Source organism: Coregonus clupeaformis, chromosome 40 (genome assembly GCF_020615455.1).
Source record: "Coregonus clupeaformis isolate EN_2021a chromosome 40, ASM2061545v1, whole genome shotgun sequence".
NCBI lineage: Eukaryota > Metazoa > Chordata > Actinopteri > Salmoniformes > Salmonidae > Coregonus > Coregonus clupeaformis.
In genome coordinates this window covers 24,592,259-24,610,494 of record NC_059231.1, presented here as the reverse complement: position 1 = coordinate 24,610,494, position 18,236 = coordinate 24,592,259, and the positions used below count along the sequence as shown (strand labels likewise).

Here is an 18,236-nt window from a genome sequence, read left to right as displayed (position 1 = left end):
GCCGGAATTCTTACAGGTTGGTAGGTGATCAAATATTTATGTCATGCAATAAAATGCAAATTAATTACTTAAAAATCATACAATGTGATTTTCTGGATTTTTGTTATAGATTCCGTCTCTCACAGTTGAAGTGTACCTATGATAAAAATTACAGATCTCTACATGCTTTGTAAGTAGGAAAACCTGCAAAATCGGCAGTGTATCAAATACTTGTTCCCCCCACTGTATATACTGTACACACACACACACACACACACACACACACACACACACACACACACATTTGCATGCACACGTACACACAGCTTGACATGTTGACCACACTGTTAGACATTTTTTGTAATTTTATCAGTAACTTACTGTATTAATCAACATAAACTGAATACAGTAGATTAATGAAGAATGCACAATAAAATACCTATAATACCAGTAAAACACTGTAGAATGCACAGTAAAATACTTTGAATGTGTTTTACATTATAAATGATGGTGCATTGTGGGAAACTGTTGTGGGCGGGGAAATAGTCTCTGGCTCGTTAATATATTTTAACGGGTGCCTTGTAAGAGGCTATATTTGTTTTACCCGTGAGTGACAATGGTGTACCCCCGTAGAATACCGTAATATACTGTAATTTAGGAACTTGTCCTGAAACTCTACAGTAACTAACTGGCCAATTGCTGTTAGTAATTTACTGTAATTCAAAATACAGTACCATACTGCATTTTTGGGGCACCAAAAATCTTTTGAACACTTGTGGGTGGATGTTATTGTTGTTTCTCTTGTAAGAGGCTGTATTTGTTGCACCCGTTAGTGAGAGTGCTGTACCAATTTAAGTGATATGTGGTAGTAGTTCCCTAACAATTGAATGTATATAGGGAATAGATCAGACCTTTTAATGGTTGAATATTTACCCATGTCCATTTGATCTGTTTTGCCCTGTAATCACAGCCAGTTTGGAAGCCTTTGTTTAGGCCTCAAGAAGTGCAAGTGATATAAAACACCTAGTACTCATTAATATGCTGTAATATGCAAATGACTACAGCCAACCTGCTTGCTCTAATCCCTTGTAATTACAGTAGAATACTGTAGAAATCATTTTCTTAAAGTTTAATAGCGAAGTTACGTTAGATAACGGCGCTCCAAGGCATGAGTCGAAATCACTAAGCAGCTAAATTTGAAGCAGTGTGCTGATGTGTGTATCACTTTATCAGAAGTAGGTCATCAATGACGTACAAAGCTTTGTTTGATCACATGCTTTTTCAAACCGTGTGTTGCAAAATGCAAGATCCCACTGATTTTGCTGTGGTTCCGGTGCTTTCTTCCATTCCAAGCTGCTTTCAAACACCGACCTCTACTGGACACTGCACTTACAAATATAGTTAGGATTTTGTACATGTAGTTTTACCTGACCGGTAGCTTAACAGGTAGTGTAGGGAACTATGAAACATTCAAGGACGTGAGGTTAGTGGTCAAATCCTGTTGAAGGCACATTATTTTGATTTAAAAAAAAAATTAAACCACAATTTCTGTACTGTTGTTCAAATAATTTGTTTTATTTAGTATAGTATAAGCTTCTGTCTTAAGCATCCTAAATAATGCCATAGATTCCGTTTTTGAAAAATAGTAAACTTAAAGGCAAAACAGGGGAAAATGATGTAAGATGCAAACCTGGTATTCCAACTGATTATAAGCTAACAAAGCCATTGACTTACTGCTGCAACACAGAGTTTTGATGAAAACAGAGGAGAAAAAAATGTATATATTTTCCACATGTTGTTGTTTTACAGCCTGAATTTAAAACGGATAAAATTGAGATTTTGTGTCACTGGCCTACACACAATACCCCATAATGTCAAAGTGGAATTATGTTTTTATACATTTTGACAAATTAATTCAAATGAAAAGCTGAAATGTTTTGAGTCAATAAGTAAGTTCAAGAATAAAAATGTGCTTAACAAGTCACATAATAAGTTGGACTTACTCTATGTGCAATAATAGTGTTTAACATGATTTTTGAATAACTACCTAATCTCTGTACCCCACACATGTAAGGTCCCTCAGTCGAGCAGTGAATTTCAAACACAGATTCAACCACAAAGACCAGGGAGGTTTTCAAACACACAGACGTCCTTCCTAACTCAGTGGCTGGAGAGGAAGGAAACCACTCAGGGATTTCACCATGAGGCCAATGGTGACTTTAAAACATTTACAGAGTTTAATGGCTAGATACAACATAGGAGTAACGTCTTGATATGAAACACAGAAACAATACTGCCTGGGGAAAGAACCTAAGGGAGTGCCAGATAAAGGGGAGGTAATGAGTAAGGTAATGGAGTCCAGGTGTGCCTCATGATGAAGCGCATGTGCGCGTAATAACTGATGCCAGGTGCGCGTAATGATGGTTACCAGGACCGGTGGTTAGTAAACCAGCAATGTCGAACACCGGAGGGGAGGAGCGGGAGTAGACGTGACACACTCTTCATATTTTCAAGTATGGTGGTGGCTGCATCATATTATGGGTATGCTTGTAATCGGCAAGGGAGTTTTTTAGGATAAAAATAAACAGAATAGAGCTAAGCACAGGCAAACTCCTAGAGGAAAACCTGGTTGTCCTTTACTACTATAGCCCATAGAAACACATTGAATAACACATTCATAAATGGCAAAACAGAGGTATACGGTTTTGAAGTGTCTGTCCTATTTCTATAAGATATAAGAAAGCTCAGGAAGTATTTCATTTTTTTGGGACACATATTTAACCCTATTTTTTTGTTGGCACAAAACTACTTCCATACTTCCATTCATTTTTTTAACCGGTAAAGGGTTAGCTTCAGACGAAGCCCGTGACACTTGTGGGGATCGTAAAGCAAAACAGAGAACACCATCGTGTTTGTGAGTGTCATCTCTTCATAGGCTAAACCGTTTTGGACCCCAGGAAGAGTAGCTGTTGCCTTGGCAGCAGCTAATGGGGATCCAGAATAAATACAAATACATTCGGACGCTAAAGACGTTTTCGTCAGAAGACTGATTTTCAGGATGTCTCCTGGTCTGAAAAAAACCCCGGTAGCTCTGCCACTTTCCACCGCAGATGCGGAAGTCCGACATAGGTGGAAGCAGTGGATTGATATCTCTAGTTTAAACAGACAGATTTTGATATTTGATATTATATCAAATATTATGTTAATGCTCGATCGACTCTTAAGGACTAACTCCAACAAAATGTTCTGTTACGGTTACATAAACTTTTTACTTGCTATAACTGTGATATGTAATTTTTTATCAACCTTGGTTGAATGCACTGACTGTAATTTACTAAGGACAAGAGCACCCGCTAAATGACCAAAATGTAAATATAAATGTACAAATGAAAACTTACAAAGAATACTGGGTAATATGTTGCTGTAGCCAGTAATATACTGTAAATTATATTACAGTAAAACAAATAATACCGTAAAATGGATTACAGTAGCTGTACTGTAAAACAAATTGCAGTAAATTACTTACATTAAATGTTTTACAGTGCCTATTCATGCACGCATACACAGTTATGTGTATTACTGTTCCACTGACCTACAGTATGAGCCCACTCATTTGTCCTTGTCTGCTTCAGTACACATCAAACGTGAGAACACATACATCTGCCTCATTCATATCCCTCTCGCTCTCTCTCTCCTTTTTCCTCCATTTATCTCTCTCTTTTCTTTCTATCTGCCCTTTGAGTTCACCTTCAGCCCGAATCTGAACTCTCTCTCTCACACACACACTCACTCGCACGCACACACACACAAACTTGTTAAATAACCAATGCATTTCAGCCCTATGCCTTTGAGAAAATAAAAATTCAGAGAGGAAGGAAAGGAGAAAAAGCAGGGGAAAGAAACAACAGGGAAATAGAGGAGCGAGAGGTATAGATCAGGGAAATTATTCACCAATCATCCTTCCTGGCTCCCTCTGTCTCCTAATCTCTTGGTCATGCACCATCATCCGTTCTCTCACTCTCTTTTTATCTCCTTTATTCACCTTCTCATAATCTGTCCCTCTCCCTCCTCTCCTCAACTGTCACTTATCCTCCTTTCCTTGTGTCCACATTCCTGCTCTTCCTGTCCCCATCCTCAAATTTCTCTCTCAATATTGCCTCTCTCTCTCCATCTTTCTCGATTACTCTTTCCATTCCTCTCTTTCACTCTTTCTCTCATCTCTCTCTCTTCATCTCTCTCTTTCACTCTTCTCTCTCTCCAGCCGTTCCTCTCTTTTCCCATCTCTCAATCTCTCTCCCTGCTGTTCTGCTCTCTGCCTGTCTGTCTGTCACTCTAGCTGAATTACCCAGAGCCTCCCACTACCTGCCGCATTCACCGGTCAACTTCACACAGCTACAGCAGTCTGTCTGCAGCAAGCTCACACACACACCCACCCACAGTACACACGTTACCCACATTACTCTCACACACACACACACACAAACACACACACAAACACATTGCACAGACACATACGCAAAAACACAATTGCACACACCCACTACACACCCACTGCACACAGACACCTACACACACAGACACCTACACACACACAGGCAAGAACCACTCTCTCTCCCACACACAACTACACACACACAAATGACACACGCTGGCTACAGCAGAATATAATATCAGAGACATGTTGGCTCACTATTACTATGCAAGACACTATCGTACCAAATGTTACACAGCTACATTACATTATAAACTGCTATAGAGATAGTGACATCATGCTCTCATACACACGACACTGGCATGAGCATGAGCTAATACAGGCACACCTCTCACTCTCTCTCTCTCACTTTCTCTCTCACACACACACACACACATGCATCGGCTACACGCTGACATAAACGACAGTAGCAACTACTAGACAAATAGAGAGAGAAAAAGATAGAAAGACAGAAAAGGGAGGACAGCTGTCTAGAGCTTACTTACAGCATTTGAGAAAATGGTAGTGGGACATATTCTCCTTGTACCAGTCAGTCAGTCAGATAGTCAGAGCCAGTGAGACTGACAGAGGCAGCCACAGGTTCCTTCCTTCCAGCTCTAGCTAAGCTAACAGCAGCGCTAGTAAACTTGCACAATGCATTATTCATTCAGCTGCTATCCACACTGCTCTGCTCTGCTCTGCATTATTCACTATAGGACTCAGGTTGCAGATGAGCACACAGACACACTCAGCAGGCACACACACCATCGCAGGGCTGCAACGCTTGCAGCTCTCCCAGCCATCGGCCAGATAACCACCACACAACATCTCCCCAACCATGACCGGCGCACGTGCTCAGTGTGCGTCACTGACTGACAGCACGGTAGACCCGCCCCCAGTGCAACACACCCCCCTGATGCAATGCTCCACACATTCAGAGAGATACACACCACAGACATGCACGCAATGTGCCTGACACACACACACACACACACCTCCTTCTGCTTTTCCTGAGCTGAAAGCAACAGAGATGGAATTAATTGCTGTGCCTCTTCACTCTGGAGAATGAGAGAGAGAGAGAGAGAGAGAGAGAGAGAGAGAGAGAGAGAGAGAGAGAGAGAGAGAGAGAGAGAGAGAGAGAGAGAGAGAGAGGGGAGAGAGAGAGAGAGAGAGAGAGAGAGAGAGGGGGGGGAGAGAGAGAGAGAGAGAGAGTGAGACAGAGACAGAGACAGAGACAGAGACAGAGACAGAGACAGAGACAGAGAGGATAGATAAGGAGAGGAGAAAGAGGGAGAACGGAAAAGGAGGAAGCAAAGGGTAGAAAGCAATTGAGAGAGCTTTAGAAAGAGAGGGATAGACAGGTAGAGTGTGAAACAATAGGGAAAGGAGGGGAAATAGAGAGAGATATAGGTGCAAAGATGACGAGAGAGGGAGGAAGCAAGCTAGAGAGGAAACGATAGAGGGAGGCATAGAGAGATAGAGAAAGAGAACGAACGATAGAGGGAGGTAGAGAGAAAGGGATGTTCAGCTGCTGCAGTGCGGCTCTGCTCTGTTCTCAGTGCTGTGACAGGTTAAGTGTTCACCAATGGTTCTTTAACTGGCCACAAATTTGCTCTAGATAAGCCTGGTTGCCATTTAACAACAGGTCACACAACCTCCATCACATCTGTCACCCCCTCTCTCACACAGCACCATCAAGGCAGTGTGTTTTTGTGTGTGTGTATGCCTGTACATTTACTGTGAATATATGTGCCTCATAATGTATGTGACTGTGTGATATTTTAGCCGGTGAGGAGAGACTGATTTGCATGTATGAATATGTTAGCTGCAACATAGCAAAGAGGCTTTGTGTGTGTGTGTGTGTGTGTGTCTATCTGTGTGTGTGTCTATCTGTGTGTGTGTACGTGTGTGTGTGTGTGTGTGTGTACGTGTGTGTGTGTGTGTGTGTGTGTGTGTGTATGTGTGTGTGTGTACGTGTGTGTGTGTGTGTGTGTGTGTGTGTGTGTGTGTGTGTGTGTGTGTGTGTGTGTGTGTGTGTGTGTGTGTGTGTGTGTGTGTGCATATGTGTCAGTGTGGGTGTCTCTGTGTTTGTGCAGCTTCCATAGTGTAAAAGTTTATTTAAGTGTGGATTGTGTGATTGAAGCTGGATTTTGACACACATTTTGAATCAGCGTCTGCAGGTGTATCTGTGTGTGTATGTGTGTGTGTGTGTGTGTGTGTGTGTGTGTGTGTGTGTGTGTGTGTGTGTGTGTGTGTGTGTGTGTGTGTGTGTGTGTGTGTGTGTCTGCTTTCGTGCATCTGTGTGCAGGGGCTGGTATATCGTGAGAGTGATCGTTTTTCTTCTACCATCCTGTCAACTTCTGCTACTCCAACCTACATGAAACACACCTGACAGATGGAGAGAGAGAGGGACATAGGAGGGGGAGTAAGAATGACAGAATAGTGACAGTAAGAACAATGGAGCTGGGTAGAAAGACAAAGAGAGAGATAGAGAGAGAGAGAGAGAGAGAGAGAGAGAGAGAGAGAGAGAGCGACAGAGAGAGAGAGAGAGAGAGAGAGAGAGAGAGAGAGAGAGAGAGAGAGAGAGAGAGAGAGAGAGAGAGAGAGAGAGAGAGAGAGAGAGAGAGAGAGAGAGAGAGAGAGAGAGAGAGAGAGAAAGAGAGAGAGAGAGAGGGAAAGAGAGAGCGATAGAGAGAGAGAGAGAGAGAGAGGGGGGGGAGCGACAAATAGAGAGAGAGAGAGAGAGAGAGAGAGAGAGAGCGAGAGAGAGAGAGAGAGAGAGAGGGAGAGAGAGAGAGAGAGAGAGAGAGCGAGAGAGAGAGAGAGAGAGAGAGGAAGAGGAAGCATCTGAGACATGCTAGAGTAAATCCTGTCATATGAAATCAGGTCACAAACTCTTTCCTTCTCCTCCAACACAGGAGCCAAAAACAGCAGCCACAACATACCTTCAACATCCAACACATCACCCTTAGAGAGTAGCATGTGTCTATGTGCTTGTGTGCTTGTAGTAAATTAATGATGAATATCAACAACCCAGTTATATATATATAGAGAGAGAGAGGAATGGGGGAGTGATGGATAAGGAGGTAGAGAGATGAAAGGAAGAATAGAAGAATATAGGAGAGGTGGTGACACCGTTTGTCTGATCTACTCTCTGTCAGTCTGTTGAGAAGGTCAGCCCACAGAGCGGGCCAGTGGTGATCACCTGATTCTCTGGAGGGTAACAACATGCCCCTACCCTCCCCAAGAAACCCCTGTCTATGTTTGTTTACATGCACACTAATCATTCGATATTAAACTGATTACGGCAGTAGGCCGAGTATGAAAATAATAATGTAAACACCTTACTCTACTTATCTTAATTGGCTTAAGGTCAAAATCGAAGTAAGCATACTCGTTTTCTGAGCAGCCTTTCGAGTTATTAGGACATGTAAACAGCTTAATCGGCATTCCAGTGGTGTATTAGATCTGTGCATGTGCCAGCACCTGTAGCAAGCCTCCCTCTTACGCGCAAGTGAAGTGAGTTCGGAAAAACTGAAAGTATGCATCTTAGAAATAGTTTTCACATACACATTTTAGATGTCCGAACTCAGAATCAAAAAGGTTTCGCAAAAATAACACGGTCACGGTGGTAGAACTTTTATTTTGATTGCCGATTTTCTGCATTTATCCAAAGTCCGATCAGTAGCCTGATTTTAGATGTGTCCATGTAAACAGGATTATTAGGGAAATCGTTATTTTTGCAAAGCGTGTAAACATTTAAAACAAACTATAATACTAATCTGACTATCCACAATAATCATATTCTTGTGTGCATGTAAACTGTGTCTAAAGGCCGATACACAGATCACTTCGTCATTTACTGTGTGTGTGTGCTTGGGTGGAGTCTGAACTTTTGGTAACATGATACCTCACCAGGCCATGCATTTCTAGACTGCCAAATAACAACATTCACAAGGGGGCGATAGCAGATATTTTCTTGTTGTTGTCGTCTTCCCATTTGTGGGAAGGCTCTGTCGTAGCTGGCCGTGACTGGGAGACCCATGGGGTGGCGCACAATTGGCCCAGCGTCGTCCAGGGTAGGGGAGGGAATGGCCAGCAGGGATGTAGCTCTGTTGGTAGAGCATGGCGTTTGCAACGCCAGGGTTGTGGGTTCGATTCCCACGGGGGCCAGTATGAAAAATGAATTAAATAAATAATGTATGCACTTACTAACTGTAAGTTGCTCTGGATAAGAGCGTCTGCTAAATGACTAAAATGTAAAATAAATGTGGTAAAGGCAAAGAATAATCAATTTTAAAGAAAACCAACTGCATATTTAAATAATAGCTACATGTAATGAAAGTTTAGGTTTGTTTTACATTACCTCATTGTGTGCCTGCCATAGGCTATAGGCTACTCCACTAGCAGTTTGCTAGCTAGCTGGCTAAAAAAAGCAAGCAAGCCAGCCTTTTAGCTTCCTACATCTCCTCCATAATTAGATTTATAAATAATATGCCCTGGTATACATTTGTATACTTGCCAATGTAACCTACAACATTATCCAAGTGTGATATGCTGCTTGAATGTATTCGCTGTAGGGGTGTGAACCTTTAAACGACATTGGGATCGTTAACGTTGAGAAAAGATCCCTAACCTAAAAACTTTTTTTATATATTTTTTTATCACAGTGCAGTTATCACAAAACTAGCACTAACAGGTCCCGATCATCATCATAAAGGGAATCTTTTTTATTTAACAAATACCTAGTGCAACAATGCTGTAACGTTTGTAGGAGGAGATATGCATCTTTCAAGTTATTTGCCATGGATATAAAGCACTCCGCACCTCATCGTTGTTAACAGTTGGAAAAATGGCAGAGTGAGACAGGGAAAAGACAGCAGCGAAGTCCTGTATGGCAACAGTTTGAGAAGTTAAATGAGAAGCTGGTGAATTAAATGCAAACTTTGCAAGGTGGAATTGAGCTACAGTGGCAGTACAGGTGCAATGCTTAACCATCTGAAAAGGAGGCACCATGACCCAACCCTTTGCTGGCAGCAGTGCGATAAGGGACGAAGTGAGAAAATCACAGAAATGATTGCAGGTGATATGCAGCTATTGTTAATGGTAGAGGATGTCGGCTTCACTGCCCTGATGGCATTTTAGAAACAGACTACAAAATGCCATGTCGAAAAACCGTGACAGCCTGGATGGAGAAATTGCTCTGCAAGTACAAAGTGCGAGCTCTCAAACACCATATGTGGCGTTAACAACAGAATGTTGGATGTCTATGAACATGCTGTCATACATCACTGCAACTAGCCATCACATGAATGAGAAGTGGGACATGAAGTCCCATGTACTGACAACTGAGAACATGGAGGAGAGGGGCACAGCAGAGAACCTAAAATGGTATTAACTACCATTGTTGGTGAGTGGGTGGGGGACAGCAGTAAGGTAAGCACCGTCTGGTAAGTAGACAGGACTGCAGTAGATTGAACTGCATTGCCCCCTAGCGGTCATACGCAGGATCATATCTGAATTGTGAATTCACTGAATTTTATGATTTTTCTTATTGTTTAAACAATAAAAAAAAAATGATTAAACATTAAGAACAATTGTACATTCGTCACATCCCTAATTCGCTCCCTTATCAGATAAAAATATAATGTCATTATTTTTTCTCACTGAAATGTCATAATTTTTTCTCATGGCTACAACAGTTTGTACCATTTCAAAATAGCAGAGAATCACGTAGTTATAACTTCTAAACAAAATACATTTTTCGGGGATTCTAATAAGGCTACAATTTTGTTTGGTTTATTGAGATTATATTTGGTTATCAATGCAAAAATAGACTGCTTATTTGATGCATATACTGCTTATTCGACCACTTCCTATGTCTCTGTGTGAGACTCCTTTCAGTAAGTGTCTGTCGGTCGGTTGGTCTCTAAGCTGACATTGACCCCTGACCCTGTCAGTGTTGGTTATCCTGTAGAGGACAGATGTGTAGACGGCTGTCAGGGGAAGGCTCTGTACCTGTCACTTAACACAGAGACAGGAGGCCAGTGTCACTCTGCTAGACCCCAGAGGAGGAGGTGTACTACTACACACTGTCACACCGCACCATGGAAGATGTTTACTCAGAAGCATCCAAACAATACACTTCTGTCATATAAAAGGAGTAGATATTACACATAACCACAAAGCATCTATACACACCAGCATCCAAACACGACATCATAAATGTCATATAATTTGGAGTAAGAAGTCATATTTTATTAACGCTCTTACAGTCTCATGTCAGAATTAGACATTCATCCATGTTTCTCAAACGTCAAATTTCGAAGTTGTTCCGAACTTCAAATTTCAAGGTGCTTAATGTTAAGTTTAGGCATTAACTCCACATTTTTAAGGTTAGGGTTACATTTAGGCATTAACTCCGAATTCTTAAGGTTGGGCATTAACTCCGAATGGTTAAGGTAAGGTTTAAGGTTTGGACAGGCTTGAAACAAAAATATCAAGAACAACTGTCACGCTCTGGCTCCGGGACTCTGTATGTTGAGCCAGGGTGTGTTCGTTCTGTGTGGGTTGTTTCTAGGTTGGGTGTTCTAGGTTGTTGTTTTCTGTGTTGGCCTAAGTGACTCCCAATCAGAGGCAACGAGTGTCAGCTGTTTGCTGGTTGTCTCTGATTGGGAGCCATACTTAACTGTCTGTGTTTCACTTTGTGTTGGTGGGTTTTTGTTCCGTGTCGGTATGTTTAACTGTGGACTTCACGAATCGTGTTTTGTTTGTTACTTTAATTAAATAAAGTCATGTTTGGTTCACACGCTGCGCCTTGGTCTACTTCGCCTTCCCACGATCGTGACAGAAAAACCCACCATACAACGACCAAGCAGCGTGTCCAGGAACACACGCAGGAGGTGACTCTGGTGGATGTCCTCCTCGGTTGGGGGCAGATTACCGAGGAGGAAGCCGTCCGGTACCGGAGGGCAATGAAGGGGGAGACCCAGGCAGGAGAGGAGCAGCGGCGTCAGCAGTGCCATCGTCGGACGGACGAGAGGCACCCCCAAGAATTTTTTAGGGGGGGGCACACGGCATGGGCGACTGGGCAGCAGGAGGCTGCCACAGGGCGAAATAGGAGAAGAGGAGAGAAGGCCACCGGGTTTTGGGGGCCAGAAGGCAGGTTGGCGGAGCCTGGATGGAGAGCAGAGCCAACTCCCGTACTCAGGCATGGCAGCATGAGACTGGGCAGGTTCCGCGGTATGCGGAGCTGCGCACTGTGCCACGAGTGGTCCGGCATAGTCCGGTACGTCCTGTGCGAGCACCCCGCACGTGTTGTGCGAAGGTGGGCATGCAGCCAGGACGGAGTGTGCCGGCTCAGCGCTCGGGGCCTCCAGTGCCTCTCCTCGGTCCCGGATATCCTGCGCCAGTATCACGTGCTGTTATGCCAGTACGGGTACACAGCCCTGTACGTCCTGTGCGGATGCCTCACACAGAGTGTGTGAAGGTAGGCATTCAGCCAGGACGGGTTGTGGCAGCTCTTCACTCCAGGTCTCCTATCCGTCTCCATAGCCCTGTCCGGCCTGTCCCTGCTCCACGCACCAAACCTACGGTGTGCGCCGTCAGCCCAGCCCGGCCTGTCCCTGCTCCACGCACCAAGCCTACGGGGTGCGTCGCCAGCCCTGTCCGGCCTGTCCCTGCTCCACGCACTAAGTCTACGGGGTGCGTCGCCAGCCCAGCCCGGCCTGTCCCTGCTCCACGCACTAAGCCTACGGTGTGCGTCGTCAGCCCAGCCCGGCCTGTCCCTGCTCCACGCACCAAGCCTACGGGGTGCGTCGCCAGCCCTGTCCGGCCTGTCCCTGCTCCACGCACTAAGCCTACGGTGTGCGTCGTCAGCCTGGTCCAGCCCGTTCCTGCCACTCGCACCAAGCCAGGGGTGCGAGTCGTCAGCCTGGTCCAGCCCGTTCCTGCCACTCGCACCAAGCCAGGGTTGCGAGTCGTCAGCCTGGTTCAGCCCGTTCCTGCTACTCGCACCAAGCCCGGGGTGCGAGTCGTCAGCCTGGTAAGACCGGTCAGCTGCTCCACAACGGAGCGTAAGCAATCCGCTCCGTCAATGTCCAGTCCAGATCCAGCCAGCGGGGTCAGACCGGACCAGGGGCGCTACGGGGGGTTGATTGGAGGGTGGTGGGCAAGGCCGGAGCCAGAACCGCCGCCGAGGGGAGGTATGCCCACCCAGCCCTCCCTTGTTTAGCCCTTATTGAGGCGCGGTCGCAGTCCGCGCCTTTAGGGGGTACTGTCACGCTCTGGCTCCGGGACTCTGTATGTTGAGCCAGGGTGTGTTCGTTCTGTGTGGGTTGTTTCTAGGTTGGGTGTTCTAGGTTGTTGTTTTCTGTGTTGGCCTAAGTGACTCCCAATCAGAGGCAACAAGTGTCAGCTGTTTGCTGGTTGTCTCTGATTGGGAGCCATACTTAACTGTCTGTGTTTCACTTTGTGTTGGTGGGTTTTTGTTCCGTGTCGGTATGTTTAACTGTGGACTTCACGAATCGTGTTTTGTTTGTTACTTTAATTAAATAAAGTCATGTTTGGTTCACACGCTGCGCCTTGGTCTACTTCGCCTTCTTACGATCGTGACAACAACTTTGTATTGCTGGATTTGAACATGCAACCTTCGGATTCACTTACACCCATTCGCCATCCCTGTCAACAACACCCTAGCAAAATCTAAACCTACTTGAAGGTAACAGTGCTCACAGTTGCCCCTAGTGGCCGGATGGATGTCGAACACTGACTTGTATCATGGGTGACCTGCCTGGTTTATTCACACTCTTTATTCCTCCTCCACTCTTAACATCCACGCTCACATACACATAGTAAGCTGATGAGGATCCACTGCATTCTACTTTGGTCAATACAAATACAGCACACACAAACCTTTACATTTGCCATTGATGCTGCTATTCATCAATAACACACTATAGTGGTAATGTCAAAAGACCCAATCATGTACAACTTCTTAATGTGTCTTAGTGACAGTAACACTAGTAATGGAACATGTCACAGTAGAGTTAGTAACATAACGACAATGAGACTAATTGTAACAGTATGACAAATTGTGAAATTTGGTCCCAATTTAGACTAATCTATGAATCTGTGTTGCTATGCAGGCATATCCTGACATTTGAGTCTCAGTCTAATGGGCTCTCTCTGTAATCAGGTCAAGTACTGAGAGAAAGAACTACTGTGCTGTATTAACCAGCTAGAATCACATCTTACATTTGCATGAAAATACTACAGTAAAACATAGGAAGAGTATGCCATGTGTGTGTGTGTGTGTGTGTGTGTGTGTGTGTGTGTGTGTGTGTGTGTGTGTGTGTGTGTGAGAGAGAGAGAGAGAGAGCTTGCGTGAGTGAGTGCATGTGTGTTTGAGAATGCATGCTTTCTATGCGGGGTGAGAGTTTGCACCTCCAACAGGTTTAGTATCAGACGGCTGTCAACTGATGCTCCTGCTGACACACATTAATATCACCATATTATCACCACATCAACACCTTCCTTCTGATGGGAATCAATACTGAGACAACCTTATCCTGACAACAAAAGACAGGGCTCCACCTGTGCAGAGTACATGCCCCTATGCCCTTCAAGTCTCCAAAGTAGCCTTTTTAGTGGTGGTATAATTCCCCTCGTCTATGCTTCAGAACCAAAACGTTGTGCGTCTTGATTGATGCCCAAAGGCCAGTCATCAGCATTGGCGCACATGGGCAGGTGCACATATCCAGATTAGTGACCAAAATAACTAGTTTCATTTCCTACAGCTTTGCCTGGCAAAAACAGAGTAGGCCTACGTTTGTCATCCATATAAAATACAGTTTAGCAATCTACTACTGACTCATCTTTGCCAGAACAATATGGCTACCTGGCGATTTGATTGATAATTTTCATATTTCAGATAGGACTAGTTTGGGTGGCTACTGGCTATATGTCTAAAGATAAGCAGCTGTAACATCGCACCTCCTTCAATATTATGAGATGACGATGTAACATATTCTGGCAAATGTATTAAGATATTTGTGAGGAAGAACAGGGCTACCCGGCTGGCAACGAGCACTCTGCAAGCAGGCTGCCCTCCAAAGTAATGGCACGGTGCAGCCAGAACATGCTTTCCATCTGATCCTGCAACCTCTGCTACAAAGAGGCCGTATGATTTTACTCTGGACTCCAGAGAAGTGACAAGATATATCCCTAATTGATATTGGCTGCTAACATAAATTACTTACAGCTCAAAATGCAGGTGTAAAACGCAGTTTATTTTTGTAACCTATGTTGCGTTTTGAAAATGCATCACCGTTTATGGCTGTAATGACAGGCTATATTGAGATTGTGTGTGTATGTTCATGTGTGCACACATGCATGTGTGTGCGCGGGGGGTTGCAAGTTTTGTACCAGTACTTTTTCGGGGTTGCAGGTCAAAAGGTTTTAAAACCACTGGGATATATGATAGTGGCAACGAATGGAGTTGGGTTGGATAGAGTTATGGTAGGCTACAGTATTTCTAACAATTTTCTATTTTGACTGGAATTGTGTTGGTCATTATTAATGAGTGCAGCATTTATTCCAATTCAAAATAGTTTAGCAAAATACTTTCCTCATCAGATTGTGCTGCTTTCCCCTCTTCTTGTAATAATTGCTCAACGAATCTGTGACCACAGTTGCTGGAAATATTTTTTGGGGTTTGAGCTCATGCCCATCAAAGGTCTATGCACGGCCCTGTGTGTGTGTATGTGTATGTGTGGTTGTCATTTCAAAAGTTAGACGAGTTCTAATACAGATTAATGTGGCCAAGTAATACATTGTGTTCTTGCCCTGATGAACCAACGCTCGCAATTAACTCTTTCTTCCCGTGGCCCTGGGAATGTTGGGCTACATTAATGAATGAACCATGAGGTGGGAACTCCTTAAATCAATTATTCATCTGGTGTGATATATTTACATAAATAATTATATATTAGTTTTACAACCCAAATTTCCAATTTCCAAATGTTGAATATGATTAGCATATTTTAGGGTTTGGCTGTTTGAATTGTGGATAGGCAAACAAACCAATTGGCTAAATCTCCATTTATATAGAATTAAATGCATACAGGGGTGTTTCCTAAAAACTAATTCAGGGAGAATAAGACACACTTTCTGGTTAATACTGTATTCATACAAACTCTCTCTCGTGTCCATCTGGACTGGTCTGATTAGAGCTTCTCTCTGTTAATGAGAAATTCCAAACACACATACATATGTACACACACACGCACGCACGCACGCACGCACGCACGCACGCACGCACACACACACACACACACACACACACACACACACACACACACACACACACACACACACACACACACACACACACACCTCTCTAAATCCAATGCTCTATTATTCACTGGATTAAGTGTTATCTTCCCCCCTCTCTTCCTCACTCACTGACTCTCCATCACTCTCTCCCTCTGTTTCCATCCACTCTTCCACTCTTCCTCATTCTCCATCATCCCCCTCTCTCTCCCTCTCTCCCCTCTCTTCCTCACTCTCACTGACTCTCCTTCACTCTCACCTACATACTGAAGGTCATATTAAAGGGATACTTCGGCAATGAGCCTCTGTAGCTCAATTGGTAGAGCATGGCGCTTGTAACGCCAGGGTAGTGGGTTTGATCCTCGGGACCACCCATACGTAAAAATGTATGCACACATGACTGTAAGTCGCTTTGGATAAAAGCGTCTGCTAAATGGCATATTATTATTATTATCTACTTCCCCCAGAGTCAGAAGAACTTGCGGATTCCATTTTTATGTCTCTGCATGCAGTTTGAAGGAAGTTGCTAACTAGCGCTAGCGCAATTGCTAACATTGGCTCGCGAAACAACCACTAACTTCCTTCATACTGGACACAGAGACATAAAAATTTCATTTTTGTCCAACAAAGTACACTATATATACAAAAGTATGTGGACACCCCTTCAACTTAGTGGATTCGGCTATTTAAGCCACACCCGTTGCTGACAGGTGTATAAAATTGAGCACACAGCCATGCAATATCCATAGACAAACATTGGCAGTAGAATGGCCTTACTGAAGAGCTCAGTGACTTTTAACGTGGCACCGTCATAGGATGCCACAGGTTTCAACACTCACTACTGAGTTCCAAACTGCTTCTGGAAGCAACGTCAGCACAAGAACTGTTCGTCTGGAGCTTCATGAAATGGGTTTCCATGGCCGAGCAGCTGCACACAAGCCTAAGATCACCATGCGCAATGCCAAGCGTCGGGTGGAGAGGTGTAAAGCGCGCCGCCATTGGACTCTGGAGCAGTGGAAACGTTCTCTGGAGTGATGAATCACGCTCCACCGTATGGCAGTCCAACGGACAAATCTGGGTTTGGCGGATGCCAGGAGAACGCTACCTGCCCGAATGCATAGTGCCAACTGCACAGTTTGGTGGAGGATGAATAATGGTCTGGGGCTGTTCATGGTTTCGGGCTACGCCACTTAGTGAAGGGAAAGCTTAACGCTACAGCATAAAATTACATTCTAGACGATTCTGTGCTTCTGACTTTGTGGCAGAAGCATGACAATGCCCCCGTGCACAAAGCGAGGTCCATACAGAAATGGTTTGCCGAGATCGTTGTGGAAGAACTTGACTGGCCTGCACAGAGCACTGACCTCAACCCCATCGAACACCTTTGGGATGAATTAGAACGTCGACTGCGAGCCAAGCCTAATCGCCCAACATCAGTGCCCGACCTCACTAATGCTCTTGTGGCTGAATGGAAGCAAGTCCCCGCAGCAATGTTCCAACGTCTAGTGGAAAGCCTTCCCAGAAGAGTGGAGGCAAAGGGGGGACCAACTCCATATTAATGCCCATGATTTTGGAATGAGATGTTCGACAAGCAGGTGTCCACATACCTTTGTTCATATATTGTACCTACGCGCGCGCGTGTGTGTGTATGTTCGCATTTGTGTGTGTGTAGGTGGCTGTTATTGTGGAATATTTGGTGCATGAGTGCATGTCTAAGTGAGTGAGTGTTTTGGAGGTTGTGTACTATGTAAGGAGAGAGAGCCCACTAAAGACTTGATGTTGTTCCCTGGGCTGAGATGAGGGAGAGAGTGTTCTTGTATCAGAGCGTGTTACGCTTCACAGCATAGCAGAGCAACAACAGGCAGAATAATCATCCAGCTTCCTCTAGCTCCCTCCATTTGCTCTCCTCTGAGAAATAAACTCCAGCAAAGCACGAACTGCTCACACATTTGACAAGAGATAGAACCAAGCTAGTCGAATACACACACACACACACACACACACACATACACAGATGCACGCAAACAGATGCACTCGTATACACAGTTACTGCACACACTTTTATGTGCACACACACACACACACACACACATTCACACACACACACACACACACACACACACACACACACACACACACACACACACACACACACACACACACACACACACACACACACACACACACACACAGATACCTGGTCTAAATCCACAGATCTCCTCAGTGTGTTTGTAATCTGTTTTAATCTCAGTATCATCCTGGATTACAACCTATAATCCCACCATTTTCCCCTCCAAAAGACCAGCTCAACCCTGGGTTCCACTGAACTGGAGGCATAAATAATAGATCATAGGCATAATACTACATATGAGCTTCTACTAATGGTGATATTGACCCAGTTCAGACAAGGTAGACTGTTGTAGGTCAACATCTAAAGAAAATGAACACACGCATG

The 18,236-nt window shown here is 44.3% G+C and overlaps 1 protein-coding gene across 2 annotated transcripts in view; it reads right to left on the bottom strand.

The window, feature by feature from the left end:
• The window catches only part of LOC121571628 (unconventional myosin-XVI-like), a 167,647-nt gene extending 162,406 nt beyond the window's left edge, over positions 1–5,241 (bottom strand). For both annotated transcript variants that reach the window (XM_041883205.2, XM_041883206.2), the window contains exon 1: positions 4,957–5,241. In XM_041883205.2, the coding sequence (XP_041739139.1) occupies positions 4,957–4,984 (28 nt within the window). In that variant the 5' untranslated portion in view covers positions 4,985–5,241. The remainder of the gene's footprint in view (positions 1–4,956) is intronic.
• Between the last annotated feature and the right edge of the window lie 12,995 nt (positions 5,242–18,236).